This window comes from Sarcophilus harrisii, chromosome 3 (assembly GCF_902635505.1).
Source record: "Sarcophilus harrisii chromosome 3, mSarHar1.11, whole genome shotgun sequence".
Lineage (NCBI taxonomy): Eukaryota > Metazoa > Chordata > Mammalia > Dasyuromorphia > Dasyuridae > Sarcophilus > Sarcophilus harrisii.
The window spans coordinates 192,801,778-192,821,662 of record NC_045428.1 but is presented as its reverse complement, the minus strand read 5'-3'; the positions used below and the strand labels follow the sequence as shown (position 1 = coordinate 192,821,662).

The following is a 19,885-nucleotide window of genomic DNA, read 5'->3' as shown; positions in this document are numbered from 1 at the left end:
CATTTCCCTTGCACATTTTAAATTTTGTATCATGTTATATATCTTACTGGAAGGGGAAATCTTTCAACTTTTACTATTGTTAAATCTGCTGCATCCCAAATCTGTTGAAGCTCTTTTTAGATCTTGATCATAGCATGTCTATGAATTTGAAGTCCACAAAGCAGAAAATTATAGAGATACTAATGTATAAATTATAGATATACTAATGTATATAGGCTTTAGGGAGATTCTTATTTCAGTAATAAAGCACATAGACTGATAGGTGAAGCATTACTTTAATAATGAATTTGTAAATAAATCAAAATGATTTCTATGTAATGAAATTTATATCCTTAAGAGAGACCTCAAATATAAGAATGTATACCATTATTCCTAAACATTTATAATGGATTATAATCATAAATTATACTTAATCCAAATTATTTTTTTTTTTTTACTTTTTTTTATTATAATAACTTTTTATTGACAGAACCCATGCCAGGGTAATTTTTTTGCAACATTATCCCTTGCACTCACTTCTGTTCCGATTTTTCCCTCCTACCGTCCACCCCCTCCCCTACATGGCAAGCAGTCCTATATATGTTGAATATGTCGTAGTATATCCTAGATACAATATATGTGTGCAGAACCAAACAGTTTTCTTGTTGCACAGGAGAATTGGATTCAGAAGGTAAAAATAGCCTGGGAAGAAGAACAAAAATGCAAACAGTTTACATTCATTTCTCAGTGGTTTTTCTTTGGGTATAGCTGCTTCTGTCCATCATTGATCAATTGAAACTGAATTAGGTCTCTTTGTCAAAGAAATCCACTGCCATCAGAGTACATCTTCATGCAGTATCATTGTTGATGTATATAATGATCTCTTGGTTCTGCTCATTTCACTTAGCATCTGTTCATGTAAGTCTCTCCAAGCCTCTCTGTATTCATCCTGCTGGTCATTTCTTATAGAACAATAATATTCCATAACATTCATATACCACAGTTTACCCAACCATTCTCCAATTGATGGGCATCTATTCATTTTCCAATTTCTGGCCACTATAAACAGGGCTGACACAAACATTTTGGCACATACTGGTCCCTTTCCTTCTTTAGTATCTCCTTGGGGTATAAGCCCAGTAGTAGCACTGCTGGGTCAAAGGGTATGCACAGTTTTGATAACTTTTTGGGCATAATTCCAGATTGCTCTCAGAATGGTTGGATTCGTTCACAACTCCACCAACAATGTATCAGTGTCCCAGTTTTCCCTCCAACAATCATCATTTTTTCCTGTCATCTTAGCCAATCTAACAGGTATGTAGTGGTATCTCAGAGTTGTCTTAATTTGCATTTCTCTGATTAATAATGATTTGGAACACTCTTTCATATGAGTGGTAATGGTTTCAATTTCATTGTCTGAAAATTGTCTGTTCATATCCTTTGACCATTTGTCAATTGGAGAATGGCTTGGTTTCTTATAAATTAGAGTCAGTTCTCTATATATTTTGGAAATGAGACCTTTATCAGAACCTTTAATTGTGAAGATGTTTTCCCAGTTTGTTGCTTCCCTTCTAATCTTGTTAGCATTAGTTTTGTTTGTACAGAAGCTTTTTAATTTGATGTAATCAAATTTTCTATTTTGTGATCAATAATGGTCTCTAGTTCGTTTTTGGTCACAAATTTCTTTCCTCCTCCACAAGTCTGAGACATAAACTATCCTATGTTCCTCTAATTTATTTATAATCTCATTCTTTATGTCTAAATCATGGACCCATTTTGATCTTATCTTGGTATATGGTGTTAAGTGTGGGTCCATGCCTAATTTCTGCCATACTAATTTCCAGTTATCCCAGCAGTTTTTGTCAAATAATGAATTCTTATCCCAAAAGTTAGGATCTTTGGGTTTGTCAAACACTAGATTGCTATAGTTGACTATTCTGTCTTGTGAACCTAACCTGTTCCACTGATCAACTAATCTATTTCTTAGCCAATACCAAATGGTTTTGGTGACTGCTGCTTTATAATATAGTTTTAGATCAGGTACAGCTAAGCCACCTTCATTTGATTTTTTTTTCATTAATTCTTTGAGATTCTTGACCTTTTATTATTCCATATGAATTTTGTTGTTTTTTTTTCTAGATCATTAAAATATTTTCTTGGAAGTCTGATTGGTATAGCACTAAATAAATAGATTAGTTTAGGGAGTATTGTCATCTTTATTATATTCGCTCAGCCTATCCAGGAGCACTTAATATTTTTCCAATTATTTAAGTCTGACTTTATTTGTGTGGAAAGTTTTTTGTAATTTTGCTCATATAATTCCTGACTTTCCTTTGGTAGATAGATTCCCAAATATTTTATGCTGTCGACAGTTATTTTGAATGGAATTTCTCTTTGTATCTCTTGCTGTTGGATTTTGTTGGTGATGTATAAAAATGCTGAGGATTTATGGGGATTTATTTTATAACCTGCAACTTTGCTAAAGTTATGAATTATTTCTAATAGCTTTTTAGTAGAATCTCTGGGGTTCTCTAAGTATACCATCATATCATCTGCAAAGAGTGATAGTTTGGTTTCCTCATTGCCTATTCTGATTCCTTTAATCTCTTTCTCGACTCTTATTGCCAAGGCTAGTGTTTCTAATACAATATTGAATAATAATGGTGATAGTGGGCAACCTTGCTTCACTCCAGATCTTACTGGGAAAGGTTCCAGTTTTTCCCCATTGCATATGATGCTTACTGATGGTTTTAAATATATGCTCCTGACTATTTTAAGAAAAAGTCCATTTATTCCTATACTCTCGAGTGTTTTTATTAGGAATAGATGTTGGATTTTATCAAATGCTTTTTCTGCATCTATTGAGATGATCATATGTTTTTTGTTAGTTTGGTTATTGATATAGTCAGTTATGCTAATAGTTTTCCTAATATTGAACCAGCCCTGCATTCCTGGTATAAATCCTACTTGATCATAGTGTATTATCCTGGGATGATTTTCTGTAATCTTTTTGCTAATATTTTATTTAAGATTTTAGCATAGATATTCATTAGGGAGATTGGTCTATAATTTTCTTTCTCTGTTTTCAGCCTACCTGGTTTAGGTATCAGTACCATTTCTGTGTTGTAAAAGGAGTTTGGTAGGACTCCTTCAATCCCTATTTTTTCAAATAGTTTATATAGCATTGGAGTTGTTCTTTAAATGTTTGGTAGAATTCACATGTAAATCCATTTGGTCCTGGGGATTTTTTCTTAGGGAGTTGGTTAATAGATGGGACTGTTTAGAATATTTACTTCTTCCTCTGTTAATCTGGGCAAGCTATATATATATATATTTTTAATTTAATAGCCTTTTATTTACAGGATATATCCATGGGTAACTTTACAGCATTAACAATTGCCAAACCTCTTGTTCCAATTTTTCACCTCTTACCCCACCCCCCACCCCCTCCCCTAGATGGCAGGATGACCAGTGGATGTTAAATATATTAAAATATAAATTAGATACACAATAAGTATACCTGACCAAAACGTTATTTTGCTGTAGAAAAAGAATCAGACTCTGAAATATTGTACAGTTAGGCAAGCTATATTTTTGAAGGTATTCTTCCATTTCATTTAAGATGTCAAATTTACTGCCATAAAGTTGGACAAAATAATTCCTAATTATTCCTCTAATTTCCTCTTCGTTAATGGCGAGTTCTCCCTTTTCATTTTTAGGACTAACAATTTGATTTTCTTCTTTCCATTTGTTAATTAGATTTACTAAGGGTTTTGTCTATTTTGTTGGTTTTTTCATAGAAACAACTCTTAGTTTTATTTAGGGTTAATTCAATGGTTTTTTTTACTTTCAATTTTATTGATCTCTCCTTTTTTTTAAATTTCAAGTTTAGTGTTTGACTGGGGGTTTTTAATTTGTTCCTTTTCTAGCATTTTTTTAGTTGTGTTCATTGACCTTCTCTTTCTCTATTTTATGCAAGTTGGTCTCTAGAGATATGAAATTTCCCCTTATTACTGCTTTGGCTGCATGCCACACATTTTGGTATGATGTCTCATTGTTGTCATTTTCTTGGATGAAGTTTTTAATTATGTCTATGATTTGCTGTTTTACCCAATCATTCTTTAGTATGAGATTATTTAGTTTCCAATTATTTTTTGGTCTACTTTCCCTGGCTTTTCTTCATGAATTTTTATTGCATCGTGGTCTGAAAAGGATGCATTTACTATTTCTTTATCATTTTGGTTTGGGGTTTTAATGTCCTAATATATAGTCTATTTTTTGTATAGGTTCCATGAACTTTTAAAAAGAAAGTGTACTCCTTTCTGTCTCATTTCGTTTTCTCAGAGTTCTATCATTCTAACTTTTCTATTTCTATTTACCTCTTTCTTCTTTTTATTTATTTTTGGGGTTTGGGTTATCTAATTCTAGGCAAAGGTTAGATTTCCCACTATTATAGTTTTGCTTTTTTCTTCTTAGCTCTCTTAATTTCTTTTTAAAATTTAGATGCTACCCATTGGTAATATATGTTTAATATTGATTTGCTTCATTATCTATCCCCTTGCAAGATATGTGCCCTTCCTTATCTCTTTTAATTAGATCAACTTTCTTTTTGTGATCTGAGATCAAGGATATACCCCTTTTTGACTTCACCTGAACATATAGATTTTCAACCTTTTACCTTTACTCTGCATGTATCTCCCTGCTTCAGGTGTGTTTCCTGAAAACAACATATTGCAAGATTCTGGCTTTTAATCCATTCTGCTAACTGCTTCCTCTTTATGGGGGAGTTTACCCCGTTCACATTTATGGTTAAAATTACCAATTCTGTATTACTTGCCATCTTGTTAACCCCTGTTTATGCTTTTCTCCCTTCTTTCCCCCTTACCCCCCTTCCCAGTATTAAACTTGTGAGCACCACTTGCTTCTCACAGCCCTCCCTTTTTAGTATCCCTCCTCCCCACCTTAGAGTTCCTCCCCCTATCTTACTCCTTTCCCTCACAGTTTCCATATTCCCTTCTGCTTAGCTTATTTCTTCCCCTTTCACTTTTCTCTTCTTACTTTTCAATGAGATGGGAGAAGTTTCACCATAAATTGAATATGTCTAAAATTTTTTCTCTTAAAGCCAATTCTGATGGTAGTAGAATACCCACTATATTCATCCCCCCCATTCTTTCTCTCAAATATAATAGGTTTCCTTTGCCTCTTCATAGATGTAGTTACCCTCACTTTACCCTTTTTCTAGTGCCTTTCCACCTCTAATTTCTAGAACAAGATATACATGTATTCTTTATACATCTTTACAGCAGAAATATAGTTCCCAAGATTTCTTTTTATCTTTTTAGGTTTCTCTTGAGTTCTATATTTGTAGATCAAACGTCTTGTTAAGTTCTGTTTTTTTCATAAAAAAATAGGTGAAATTCACTTATTTCATTGAATGACCATCTTCTTCTCTGGAAAAAGATGCTCATTCTGGGTGGGTAAGTTATTTTTGGTTGCATACCGAGTTCCTTAGCCTTTCGGAATATCATATTACAGTCTCTTCGATCTTTTAATGTGGATGCTGCTAGGTCCTGGGTGATCCTTATTGTGACTCCTCTATATTTGAATTGGGTTTCTTATCTCAGTAATAAAGCACATAGACTGATAGGTGAAGCATTACTTTAATAATGAATTTGCAATAAATCAAAATGATTTCTATGTAATGAAATTTATATCCTTAAGAGAGACCTCAAATATAAGAATATATACCATTATTCCTAAACATTTATAATGGATTATAATCATAAATTATACTTAATCCAAATTCTTAGGAGAGACAGATTCAGAAAGAAATAGAGAGAGGGAGAGGGAAAGAGACACATACACACAGAGACAGAGACAGACAGAGGGAGAGAGAGATAGGTAACCAGAAATAGAGAGACAGAGACACACAGAGAGGGAGAGAAAGGGAGAGAAAGGAAAAAAGAGGAAAGATTAAGAGAAGAGAGAAAAAGGAAGATTAATTTTCTATTTTCTGCTGTCAGGGAGATTGAGGCCTTATGCTCTCCTATTGATCAGTTCACCGGGGGAAAACCAGAGGCAGACTATTTAAAAACCTGTTCCTGACTCATGAGTCAACAGAGAAGGAAAAAATAAGTGTAAATGAAGTCCTTTTTCCTTTCCTTTTTCCTTTCCTTTCCTTTTTCCTTTCATTTCCTTTTCCCCTGAGGCAATTAGGGTTAAGTGACTTGCCCAGGGTCATATAGCTAGGAAGTGTTGAGTGTCTGAGATCCTCCTGACTTCAGGGCTGGTGCTCTATCTACTGCACCACTTTGCTGCCATGAAGTTGAGCTATTAAGAGTCAAAAACTAAAACAGCTAAAGAAGAAGAAAAAGAATGATGGCACTAAAGGATCTGTTAGGTGCATATCTAATAATCTCATCAAACTCAACCTTTTGCTTCATTCTCATCCAGGAATCTTTTTTGAACAAATAGGGATGACTTCTTTAGAAAACAGAGAACAATCTCCTTTTAATCTACATGACTCATGGTGGGAAGATAGGAGAGGTTCCCTTTGTCCATGAGAGAAAGTTAGCTTTTCAACATAGGGGTCTGAAAGTCATTTTTATACCAGCTGGAGCTAGTTGTGGAAAGGGTGGTTTCTTCTCTACATCCTTATTAATGTCAATTGTCTTTCATATCAGGCTATTAATTGTCAAATTATATTACCAATGAGGGTGAAACAGGATATGCCTGATAACACATGGTGAACCAGTGGAAGGGATTCAAGAAGTGGAGAGTCACAAAAATAAAAGAGGACATTACTTTTATTTGAAATAGTTTTTGTGAAAAGAGGTAAGAGGGAAATTTGAATGATGAAGTATTCCTCTTCTAATAGAATCCCCTTCTCTCATTAGAATGTAAGTTCTTTCCAAGAGAACATTGTACACAGTAACAACAAGATTATGTGATGATCAATTCTGATGGGCATGGCTCTTTTCAACAATGAGGTGATTCAGGCCAATTCTAATAGACTTGTGATGGGGAGCTATCTGCATCTAAAAAGAAGACTATCAGGATTTAGTGTGGATGACAACATAGTATTTTCATCTTTCTTTTTGCTTTTTATTTTCTTTCTCATTTTTTCCCTTTGTGATCTGATTTTTCTTGTGCAGCATGATAATTACAGAAATTTGTATAGAAGAATTACACAAGTTTAATATATATTGAATTAGTTGCTATCTAGGGGAGAGGATTATATCATAGCACAATAATGTACATCTCAATAACACAAGTATCATTTGAGTAAGTCAGTAGGCACAAAATGTTTTGTAAACTTAAACTTTTGGTACAGATGTTAATGGCAACAATGAACTAATTAGCTAGCAATTAAACTTTTGACAAACATAGCTATCCATAGCATTTTCTTGAACCTAGAATCAAACAAGAAGGGTGACTGAGTTTTTGAAATAGCTGTCACAAAGTCCATATACTGAGGGCTCATACATTTTACTCATAGGAACATGCTTTGATATAATTTCACAGCACCCAGGTAAATAGACTGGTAGCATTATTTCCCACACAATTAAAAACAAACAACTTAGTTGTTGCTTTTGGAGACTTGGATTAAAAGTTAGGGAACAGAAAAAAATAGGGCTTACTAAAGACAGGACATTGACAGTATTGTAAAATGAAAGCATAAAAATACAAACTATTTTTAAAAACATTGATATAAAAACTAAAACATTTGGAGTTATTTAGTAATTAGGTGAAAGTGACAGTGCATTTGAACTGCGCCTGAGAAATCTTGAATTTAGGTTATACCTATAGAATATCCTATAGAATATATCTATAGAGTAGTTCAACAATATTTAGGACTGGAAGTAACCATAAGCATGTAACATACATGATGTCTTTGCTAATATGTATTCAATTTATTATCATTTTTCTTTTTCCATCCATTGCTAAAGAAATCTTATATTGGCCAGTGCTTGGATGAATCTACTTCATTATACATTGTTCACATGATGGTTGAAATTACAATTGAATTGAATTAAATTGACATTGAAATACAAGAAAGAAAGGAACAGAATTCAGCTTTCCAATGGGTAGAAACCTGGGTCAGGAGTTTAATTTATTAATCCACACTGTCCACTCCGCTAGACTCCTCATTCAATCCATAAGAATAAAGTTCTCTGAGAACCACAGAGTTTGGTGCTTACCTCTCTACTCTTTGTGGCAGGACATACAATCACTACCTGGTAAGCATGGAACTACACAGAAGCTGATTCTTACTTAATTTGCTTTCAATGCAATCATGAGACAAAAGGAAATTCTAAATGAATGGATTGATGACTCACAGGTTCTTTTTGAAGCTGCAAAGGAGCTGAAAAAGTTAGCTTTTAATAAACTATCCAAAAATAGCAAGAAACATAATTTCACAGGACATTTGGTCATTCCATATTATGATGCTCATGATAAATATTTGCAAAAAGACTACAATGAAAAAAAAGTATAAATTAGGTAGCAAGAGTGATTTCAGATTATCATTAGGAAAAGAAGAAAGGAAAGGAAGGAAATAAGCATTTATGTGGCATTTATTATTGGCCAGGCCGGTGCTAAGCTAAATTGTTTTTTGCATTATTATCTTATTTGATCTTCATGACAACCCCATTAATCCTATTTTACAGTTGAGGAAACTGAGGTAAATAGAGGTTAGGTGATAGAGTTACATAGTAAATGTCTGAGACTACATTTGGACTCAGCTTTTCCTGACTCCAGTCTCAGTGCTCTATCTACTATGCTATCAAGTAGGGAAGTTTGTTGGTAAGGATAAAAAAATTAATATAAAGTTAGAAGAAAGAATAAAAATAATGATGAGTAAGACAAGGTCTGAAATTAAAAATAACTCCAATCTAATTTATTTAACAAAATTATTGACATTGAAAAGTGGGAAATGAGTGGAGTGGATAACTGATTATAGCAATTTCATGTAGAAGTTTAATTGCTATTAAAAAAAAGTTCTAAAATAATTAGAGGCCCAAAGTGCCTCGAAATTTTTGTAGTCATCAAATAACTTACTAGCCAAACAGAGAAAATGAAGCCAAGGGCAACATTGGCTTAAAACGTGAATTCATTTGTGAACTCTTACAGAGAAGGGTCATGTTAAACTATTAAGCAGTGTGACCTCATTAAATAGAGATAAATGATGAAATTTTAAAAAAACGTATAAGAAAGCTTTGGAAAAAGAGCAATCTAAAGAAAACTATTTTGGAAACATTTAAGGATGAAATAAAATCAACAAAGAGAAAAAAGATGGAAAAGATTTGCAAAATTTTTAATGATTTTAAAAATTACAGTCATTAGATCTGCATTCTAATATCATAATTATGGACATAAAGAAAGTTGCAATAACACTGAAGAAAGCAAAGTTAAGCCTAACAACTAGAATAGCTTTAGTGCATACAGAAGTGGCATATATATATATATATATATATATATATATATATATATATATTAAAATAATAGCTTTTTATCCCAAGGAAATCATAAAGGAGGGAAAAGGACCCACATGGGCAAAAATGTAACAGCTCTTTTTGTCATCACAAAGAATTGGAAAATGAGTAGATGCACATCAATTAAGGAATGACTGAATAAATTGTGGTATATGAAGGTAATGGAATATTATCTATAAAAAAATAACAAAGTTGATTTTAGAAAGACTTGGAAAAACTGATGCTGAGCGAAACAAGCAGAACCAGAAATACATTGTACACAATAACAGCAAGAATGTACGATGATCAACTATGAAAAATTTGGTTTTTTTCAGTGGCTCAATGATCCAAGGTGATCACACTATTGTGACTTTGGACAGAAAATGCCATCTGTATCCATGGAGACTGAATGTAAATCAACACATGTTATGTTCACTTCTTTTTTCTGTTTTTTTTCCCCCTCTCCCATGTTTTTTCCCTTTTGCTTTGATTTTTCTTTCCCAATATCATTCATAAAGCAATGTGAATTAAAAATAAATTTTACAAATTAATATATTTTTATTTTTAAAATACATGCAAAGATAGTTTTCAACATTCACCTTTGCAAAACCAGATTTTTGTATTTGTATTCCAGATTTTTCTCCCTCCTATCTCCACCTTTTCTCCTAGACAGCAAGTAATCCAATATATATTAAACTTGTATAATTCTTCTATATATATATTTCCACATTTATCATGCTACATAAGAAAAAGCAGATCAAAAAGGAAAAAAAGAGAAAAAACACAAAATGCAAGTAAACAACAACAAAAAAGGTGAAAAAAAAAAACAAAAAAACTATGTTGTGATCCACATCAGTCCAGTCCTTTCTCTGGATGCAGATGGTTCTCTCCATCATAAGATCATTGGAATCGGCCTGAATCATCTCATTCTTGAAAAGAGCCACATCCATCAGAATTGACCAGCACATAATCTTGTGGCTGTATACAATGTTCTCGTGGTATTACTCACTATACTTAGCATCAGTTCATGTAAGTCTCTCCAGGCCTTTGTGAAATCATCCTGCTGATCATTTCTTAAGAACAATATTTCATAACATTCATACACCATAACTTCTTCAGCTATTTCCCAACTGATGGGCATCTATTCAGTTTCCAGTTCCTTGAGAAGTAACATAATTTTGAGGATATTAAGGAATTGATTTTCAGGATGTCTGGAAGAAGGGAATATGCTAAAGATGCGGGTTAAAATCTGATGCTTATTTTTGCCTAAAGAAAGTAAGTAAAAATGTATCAAAATAATGAATGACTTATATGCCTATTTTCCCATCTGTATACATTTTAATGAAAATATATGTATGCAATATAGGCATTCTGATGACGGCATTTTAAGAGAACAGGAAGGATTTTTCAAGCTATATTTTATAGCAAATCACATATTTACTGTTGGAATCTTTACAAACTGTTAAGTCATTAGAGTTGATAGAGACAATAATTATCTAATTTAGCATGGTTCAATATGATTGATTTGATCTTAGAAGGAGATATTTTGGTCCAGAACTTGAAACAAGATACTAAGTACAACTGATAGAAACGATGCTTGTGTTCACACATTTAGAGAGCTCATAGAAGCAAGAAATATTTAAGTACTCATTGGAGTTCACACGGTTTAGTATGAGATATCAGAATTTGCACCTCCCTTAAGCCCTGCCTCCAGAAGGAGGAGTTAACCTCTGGGAGATCATATATATGGCGGAAGCTCTTAGAGCTTAGAGGACTTACTCTGGAACATTGATTGGGGTCGGAGAGGAGCACTCTGGGAGGAAGCCTACAAGCCCTTTCTCTGGGACAAGAGAGATTCATTGCATCTTCCACCTTGGTGCTGGCTGGAAGCTGAAGAAAGCAGAGGCAAAGGACAAAGCTGCAAGAGCTCTTGGAACCAAGAAGAGAAATAAGCCTCTAAGAAAACTAACTGGGCTATATTGAAGGACACAATAAAAGATCTGAATTTTTTATCAGCTGGCTGCGATTTTGGGTGATTATTTACTTGTAATTGAAACTAAAGCTGCCTCCAGAAAACCTCTCTCCCAGAGAGAACCATTATACTTTAAAGAAGAAAACACACCCACAATTTACCACCACTCAATTGAAAGCTATAAAAAAATAAAAGAATGTACTATATTAATTGCTTTTTTGTTCATTGAATCAAAAACATTTGATTCAGGAAAACAAGATAACTTACCTTAAAGGTTGTTTTCCAACAAGATGTTTCCCATGTATGTGTCAAGATTCCATAAGATTCTTAGCAATATATCTATAGTTATAGCCTTGTTTAATAATTCTTTGATAATTAATATCAAATGAAGAATAAAACAATTATGTGCTTGCTTAAGACATTTGCTGATGTCATGGAGGAAATCCATTGCACAGTCAATTCAAAGAAGAATTCATTAGAGATAGTGAAGCTTTCCAAATGTTCCTATTTGTGAACTATAAAATGCTGATTTCATTAAACCCTGGAAAGTTGCAAAGCTTCCTGTAGCCCATAACCATGCTAAAAAGTTTAACTTGCTATTCACACAGAAAAAAACCAATGCCTGAAAATTATCTATTGTCCATAGTATTATATACAGTTGAAAGGACATCATATGGAGCTCATTAGTATATATTTCTTGCACTGACATTGGAAATGAACACTCTAGAACTTAATAAAAAAAGAATAGATTTATTATCTTTGGGAGATTTTAAAGTTCTTTTAGTAACTTCAACTTATTAGCTAACTAAAAGGCTCATTTAAAACTGTATTCTTCCAATATTGTTATATGGTTCTGAGTCATGAAACACTGGTCAGTGAAGAACTGAAATTGTGAATTATCTAAACATCAATGGAGAGGCAATTTGAAACATCTGCCTTTGTACTCTCCTCCAACCTTAATGGTGTTTTATTTTTTTCCAAATATATGCAAAGATAGTTTTCAACATTCACCTTATATTCCAAAGTTTTTAACCCTCTCCTCCCTTCTTTCCCCTTCCCAAGACAGCAAGCAATCTGATATAGGTTAAAAAAAATTGTAGAATTATTCTAAATCAATTTCCATATTTACCATGCTGAGCAAAAAACAAAAAGATCAAAAGGGGAAAAAATGAGAAAGGAAAAAAAGAAAACCAAGCAAACAATAACAGCACAAAAAAAGATGAAAATGAAAAAAAAGCACTAGCCATTGTACACCTCCTTTTCTTCCATGGAACAGGCTCCAACAACTTTTCAGGTGTCAACCCAGACTCAGACAAAATCCCCTTCCATCCATACTATACCACCAAGGATGCCTTAGGCCTAATACTACTACTCCTTGTGCTCCTCCTTCTAGCCTTATTCTCACTAGATTTGCTCGGAGACCTGGACAACTTCTCACCAGCCAATCCACTAAACACCCCTCCTCACATCAAACCAGAATGGTACTTCCTATTTGCACATGCAAGCCTCCATCCTAATCCTACTAATCATCCCCCTGATTTACACAGCCAAACAACAAAGAATGATATTCTGACCAGTATCCCAAACTCTATTCTGAATCCTTACTGCCAACCTAATCACACTCACCTGAATCAGCGGCCAGCCTGTAGAACAACCATTTATCATTATTGGCCAACTAGCTTCTATCCTCTATTTCCTACTAATTATTGTCCTTATACCTCTTGCAGGCTTATTTGAAAACTATATATTAAAACTTAAGTGAAGAGTCCAAGTAATTTAATCAAAATACTGGCCTTGTAAGTTAGCTATGAAGGTAAAACCTTCCTAGGACCCATCAGGAAGAAGGCATTATGCCCCACCATCAACGCCCATAGCCGATATTCTCTTTAAACTACTTCCTGCATTGTCGAAAAAAGTTTTTGTTGCAAAATTCAATTTATATACTATCTCAGTATTAAATTTTTTTTTGTAAAAAAAAGCTTATTACATAACATTTATGTTACAAGACATACTTATACATAGGACATTCTTATTTACTCCCCTACCACATAAGCATGTAATTTGCATATAATGTATTGCTTTGATCTACATTCAGTCTCCATAGTTCTCTCTCTGGATGTGGATGGCACTCCTATCACAAGTCTATTGGAATTACTTCATTATTGAAAGGAGCCAAGTCCATCACAGATGATCATCACATAATCTTCTTGTTGCTGTGTACAATGTTCTCTTGGTTTTGCTCAATTCTTTTTTTTTTTTTTTTAAATAAAATATTTTATTTCATTAAACATTTTCCATTGTGTATATATATATGTATATATACATAAATACATTTACATTCTTTTATTTATTTGTTTTCTTTAATAGCCTTTTATTTACAGGTTATATATATGGGTAACTTTACAGCATTAACAATTGCCAAACCTCTTGTTCTAATTTTTCACCTCTTATCCCCCACCCCCTTCCCCAGATGGCAGGATGACCAGTAGATGTTAAATATATTAAAACATAAATTAGATACACAATAAGTATACATGACCAAACCGTTATTTTGCTGTACAAAAAGAACCAGACTCTGAAATATTGTACAATTAGCTTGTGAAGGAAATAAAAAATACAGGTGGGCATAAATATAGGGATTGGGAATTCAGTGTAATGGTTTTTAGTCATCACCCAGAGTTCTTTCTCTGGGCGTAGCTGGTTCAGTTCATTACTGCTCCATTGGAAATGATTTGATCTATCTCATTGCTGAGGATGGCCAGGTCCATCAGAACTGGTCATCATATAGTATTGTTGTTGATGATGTTGATGATGATCTCCTGGTCCTGCTCATTTCACTCAGCATCAGTTCGTGTAAGTCTCTCCAGGCCTTTCTGAAATCATCCTGTTGGTCATTTCTTACAGAATAATAATATTCCATAATACTCATATACCACAATTTATTCAGCCATTCTCCAACTGATGGGCATCCACTCAGTTTCCAGTTTCTAGCCACTACAAAAAGGGCTGCCACAAACATTCATGCACATACAGGTCCCTTTCCCTTCTTTAGTATCTCTTTGGGATATAAGCCCAGTAGTAACACTGCTGGATCAAAGGGTATGCACAGTTTGATAACTTTTGCTCAGTTCTCTTAGCATCAGTTCATGTAAGTCTTTTTAGGCTCCTCTGAAATCAGCCTCTATATCATCTCTTATAAAACAATAGTATTCCATTACATTCACATACCATAACTTATTTAGCTATTGCCCAATTGAGGAACTCAATTTCTAGTTTCTTGACACTACAAAAAGAGACGTTACAAACATTTTTGCACATATAGGTCCTTTTCCTTCTTTTATGATCTCTTTGGGGTACAGAACCAGGAGAGAGATTGTTGGATCAAAGGGTATGCCCAGTTTTATAACCCTTTAGACATATTTCCAAATTGCTTTCCAGAATAGTGATCATTTCACAAACTCCACCAACGATGCTTTAATGTCCCAGTTTTCCCACATCCCTTTCAACATTTATCATTATTTTTTCTTGTCATCTTTGCCAACATGAGATGTATCATGTGATACCTCAAAGTTGTAAAGGGTATTTCAGTTGTCTTAATTTGCATTTCTCTGGTCAATAATGATTTAGAAGCATTTTTCATATGACTAGAATGACTTTAATTTCTTCATCTGAAAATTTTCTGTTTATATCTTTTGACCATTTATCAAGGAAATGGCTTTGTATTCTTATACATTTGAGTCAATTCTCTATATATTTTAGAAATGAGGCCTTTATCAGAAACATTGACTGTACAATTTTCGCTCCAGCTGTTTCCCTTCTAATCTTTGCTGCATTGATTTTATTCATGCAAAAACTTTTAAATTTAATGTAACTAAAATTATCCATTTTGCATTTCATAATATTCTCTAGTTCTTTAATCATAAATTCCTCCCTTCTCCACAAATCTGAGAAACTGACTATACCTTATTCTCCTGAATTGTTTATAGTATCAACCTTTATGTCTAAATCATGAACTCATTTTGACCTAATTTCAGTATAGGGTGTTAGATCTTGGTCAAAGTCTAGTTTTTGCCATACTATTTTACAGTTTTCCAGTAATTTTTGTCAAATAGTGAGTTCTTATCCCAAAGTTGGAGTCTTGGGTTTATTAAACACTAGATTTCTATAGTCATTGACTATTGTGTCTTGTGAATCTAATGTATTCCACTGATCCACTATTGTATTTCTTAGCCATTACCAAGTGGTTTTGATGATTGCTACTTTATGATATAGTTTTAGGTCTGGTATACCTAGGCCACCTTCCTTTGCATTTTTTCCATTAATTCCCTTGAAATTCTTGCCCTTTTGTTCTTTCAGATGAACTTTGTTATTAATGTTTTCTAGTTCTAAAGTAATTTCTTGACAGTTTGGTTAGTATAGCACTGAATAAGTAAATTTATTTATGTAGAATTGTCATTTTAATTCTTTTAGCTCAGCTTACCCATGACTACTTGATGTTCTTCCAATTGTTTAGCTAACTTTATTTGTGTGAGAAGTGTTTTGTAATTGTGTTCATATGTTCTTGTCTTTGGCAGGTAGACTCTCAAATATTTTATATTATCTACATTTGTTTTAAATGGAATTTCTCTTTCTATCTTTTGCTACTGGGCTTCGTTAGAAACATATAGAAATACCAATGATTTATGTGATTTACGTGAATTTATTTTATATCCTACACATCTGACCTCTTTCTGTGGACTTGATTCATTCCTACAATCTGTTACCAAAGGCATAGGTAGAAGTTCCTAAAAACTGATCATCACCACATGGTTACATTCAAACTCTCTCAGAGTCTGAGAATAAACTTGTCACAGGAACATATATTTTCCCTACTTGCTACTATAATTCTTGAGCTCCCATCTAGTATGTTTTCTATCTTTACAAAACAATTTATTCACATAGTGTATATTTAGACAACCTGTTATTTTCAGTAATGATCTTTTAAAATCTGAAACATAATCATTTACTTCTTAATAAGGCTAAAGAACTAACAATATTATAGGTATCAATATAAACCAAATACAGAAATATCATTGTATTTATACATCACAACACACATATAAAACTGTGGAAAGTTGGCAAACACTTGTAGGAACCTGGCATAAAAAGACATGAGAGAGGAAAATTTAGGAGCATATACTGTGAATGTAATGTTATTGATTCATTCAGAACATCTGCCCCACAGGAAGCTTCTTTTCTACTCACTGCTTGACTGTTGATCTTCAATATTTTTCAACTGGAGAACTATCTTCTTTCTATGCCAGGTTTAAGTTTTTTTTTTCAATTATCCATAACGCTCAAAAGGACATTTAGAAAGTTTAGTTATTAATAGGAAATAGCAATTCAATTGTATGACATACTATGAAATTGGAATGGAATTCATAGCAACATAGCTAAGGTTCACCCTTTAAGTCAACTCTCCTGGATATTACAGGGCAGAATAATAGTAAAACAAATGTTTTAGAAAAAAATATTTTCTTAGCTATGTGGAACTTTGATTGAAGAGGGAAGGAGTTTAAAGTAGGGAGACCATTTAGACTATTGGCATTATTCAGGTTGGCTGTGGGGACATGGCACTAGGAAAAAAAGGACAAAGGAGAGAGATATTGTGGAGGTATAATGGTAAAGAATTGAAAGTTACTTCAAGTTTGTGAACATAGGTCATTAGAGGGATGGTAGTATCATTGACAGAAATAAAGCTTTTTGCGGGGGAGAAGTAAGTAAGAAGACATTTCCCTTACTACTTTGCTGCAGAAAGATGGGTCCATGAATATGGAATATTGTCAGATTTTTTTCCTCTATATTGACTGATTTTGATTGTTTTTTTTCCCCTCCTCTTTTTCTTTCTTTGTTTTTTAAAAATTCTTTGTCATAAGGGATGTTTCTCTGAGAGGGGAAAAGGAGAAGAATGTAAGGTTATCTTCAACTATATAAAAACCAAAAGATATCAGTAAAGTTTGGAAAATTGTGACTTGGGAGAAAAAAGACATGTTGAGTTTGGGATGCCTAGGGAACATCCAGTTCAAAAGATCCAGCAAGGTAACTGAGTAATGTGGGATTAGAGTTCAGGAGAAGAACTAGGGCTGGATATATAGAGTGAACAGTATAGAAATAGTATTTCAAATTACAAGATCTAATGACATTATTGAAAGAGAAGATGATTCTTTAATTTGGTTGCATAATTTCCTTACTGGAAATTTTTATCCTTTGAGGACAGATTTGATTTCTTGAAATAGCCAAAATTCACCAAATCTGGTAAATAAGATATCTGATCAAACCCATTAATAATATATTTTATTAAAAAAAAACCAAAACAATGAAATAGCTTTAGTAAAATCATTGATTTTGAATATCAGAGTTTATTGGTGATATGTGATGCAAACACTTGCCCTACTATTGTTTATCTTCTAATTTTGTTTTCACTGATTTAATTACTGCAATTGCCTTTTAATTGTATGTAGTCAAAATGATCTATTTTATCTTAATGATCTACTTTGCTTAAAGATATATTATACTATATGATTCATGTAATTCATTTCATTGGTAAATTATTTTTTTCTTCCTCCTTCTACAGAATGGTCTTCCCTCAGGGAATAACAGATACGTTTTCAATGGCGATTTTGTAGATAGAGGGCAAAATTCCATGGAGGTATTAATGGTCCTGTTTTCATTTCTTCTTGTATATCCCAATGATGTATACTTGAACAGAGGGAATCATGAGGATTATCTAATGAACATGAGGTAATGATGGCTGATTTTAGGTTTTTCTCTGCTTTATTTTGTACACCATAAATTTTTTTTCTCATGCATATACTTCACATTGTGAAAGGTCTTGAAATTTAGACCTTCTAAAACATGCCTGAGAAATAGGAGGAACCCCAGAGATGACCTTGTCCTGCCTCTTCATTTTCCAGATGAGAACATTAAGAGAAGATCAGTGCTTTGCCAAACGTCACACAAGAAATAGGAATCTTGTATGAATCATCATGCTGTGGTCCAGACTGAGGGGGTGGAATAAAAGTGGGGCAGAACCATTTTACCTCCTGATTTTTGTATCTCAAACATTTACTTAGTGTCTTATTATTAACTTAAGAAAAATTATAATGTAATAATAATCTTTGGCTTAGTTAGTTTTTTGAAATATTTGAGACTCACTTTAAACTCAATTTGCATATGTAACCCATAGTCCAGTTTAAACAAATTGGATTAAAATTTGGGAGATTTCTCAAATGAACTTCTCATTTTTGGCTGGATGGATCTAATACAGGACTTTCCCTTGACATATTAGGATTGTATGTCTTTTGACCCCACCCATAGTCTCTCCTAGTAACATTAGAATATATCACTCATGTCTTAGTCTCTACAGAAAAGGTAAATAGGCCCTCAGGCCTAAATGCTTATAAAAGAAAATAAAATTTTCATGATATCATTCCTTTATATTATGTTTATACTCTAAGATTATAATGTGGAAATCAATGCCACAAATAAAAACAAAATCAAAGAATATCATAGTAACAAAATGGGCACTTCAGGATGCCTTCTTAAAGTATTGTTCCTTATACATATTTGGATGTATAATAGCACCAACTTTCAATCATAGATTGATGATCATTAGCCCCTTACTACCTTAGCCTGGGATTTCAGGACTTGTTTTAGCCATATAATTCACCAATTTGCAGTCAGCTTTTAGGATTGAGCCACAGTTCTCTGCTTAATTAGGCTGATCCTAAGATGACTTTCATTTGCTGGTACTCAAAGTATCTCAGTTATACTTGAATAACCTTTAAGCATCCATTTTATTAGATTTTAGTGGCCCATGACAAATCTAGAATTTACAAAATACCATATAACATGAATTTGTTACATGGTGCATTTATAGGATTAGTGCTATTCCTCTACTAGCAGTTCTCAAACTGTTTGCTTTCAGAATCCCTTTACACTCTCAAAAATTATTAAAGACCCCAAAGAGCCTTCTTGTAAATTACATTGAAGAATGCCTGATAGGGTTGGCTTAACAATCTCTATGTTTAACCTCTCTTCTGTCCTGTCCCTAAAGAGAATTTCTGTCCCTTTTTAAATTCTACAAAATCAATAAAATAATAAATTAAGTCCTGCTTTGTAGTATTTGACTTCTGAAGCATAAATGCTCACAAATGAATATTTAATAATTGCCTCCTGCAAGCCAATTCAAGTTGATTCCAAGTATATATCTGGTTATATCTATTGATATTTACCATGTTAGAAATTACAATGTTAAAATTATGATGAAAATAATTTTGACCTTGTAGGTCTTATGAAAGTATCAGGACCACACTATGAGAACTCTGTATTACACAAGTATTTTAAATGAGTTGTACAAAACTGAGGGTAATTAATGGTGAAATAATTTTTCATCATTTTACCTCTTCTAGCCAATTCCATT

The 19,885-nt window shown here is 33.2% G+C and overlaps 1 protein-coding gene across 4 annotated transcripts in view; it reads left to right on the top strand.

Moving 5' to 3' along the window:
* The window catches only part of PPEF1 (protein phosphatase with EF-hand domain 1), a 156,366-nt gene that overhangs the window by 87,138 nt on the left and 49,343 nt on the right, over window positions 1-19,885 (top strand). For all 4 annotated transcript variants that reach the window (XM_031958915.1, XM_031958914.1, XM_031958913.1 and 1 more), the window contains exon 9: window positions 18,038-18,204. In XM_031958915.1, the coding sequence (XP_031814775.1) occupies window positions 18,038-18,204 (167 nt within the window). The remainder of the gene's footprint in view (window positions 1-18,037; window positions 18,205-19,885) is intronic.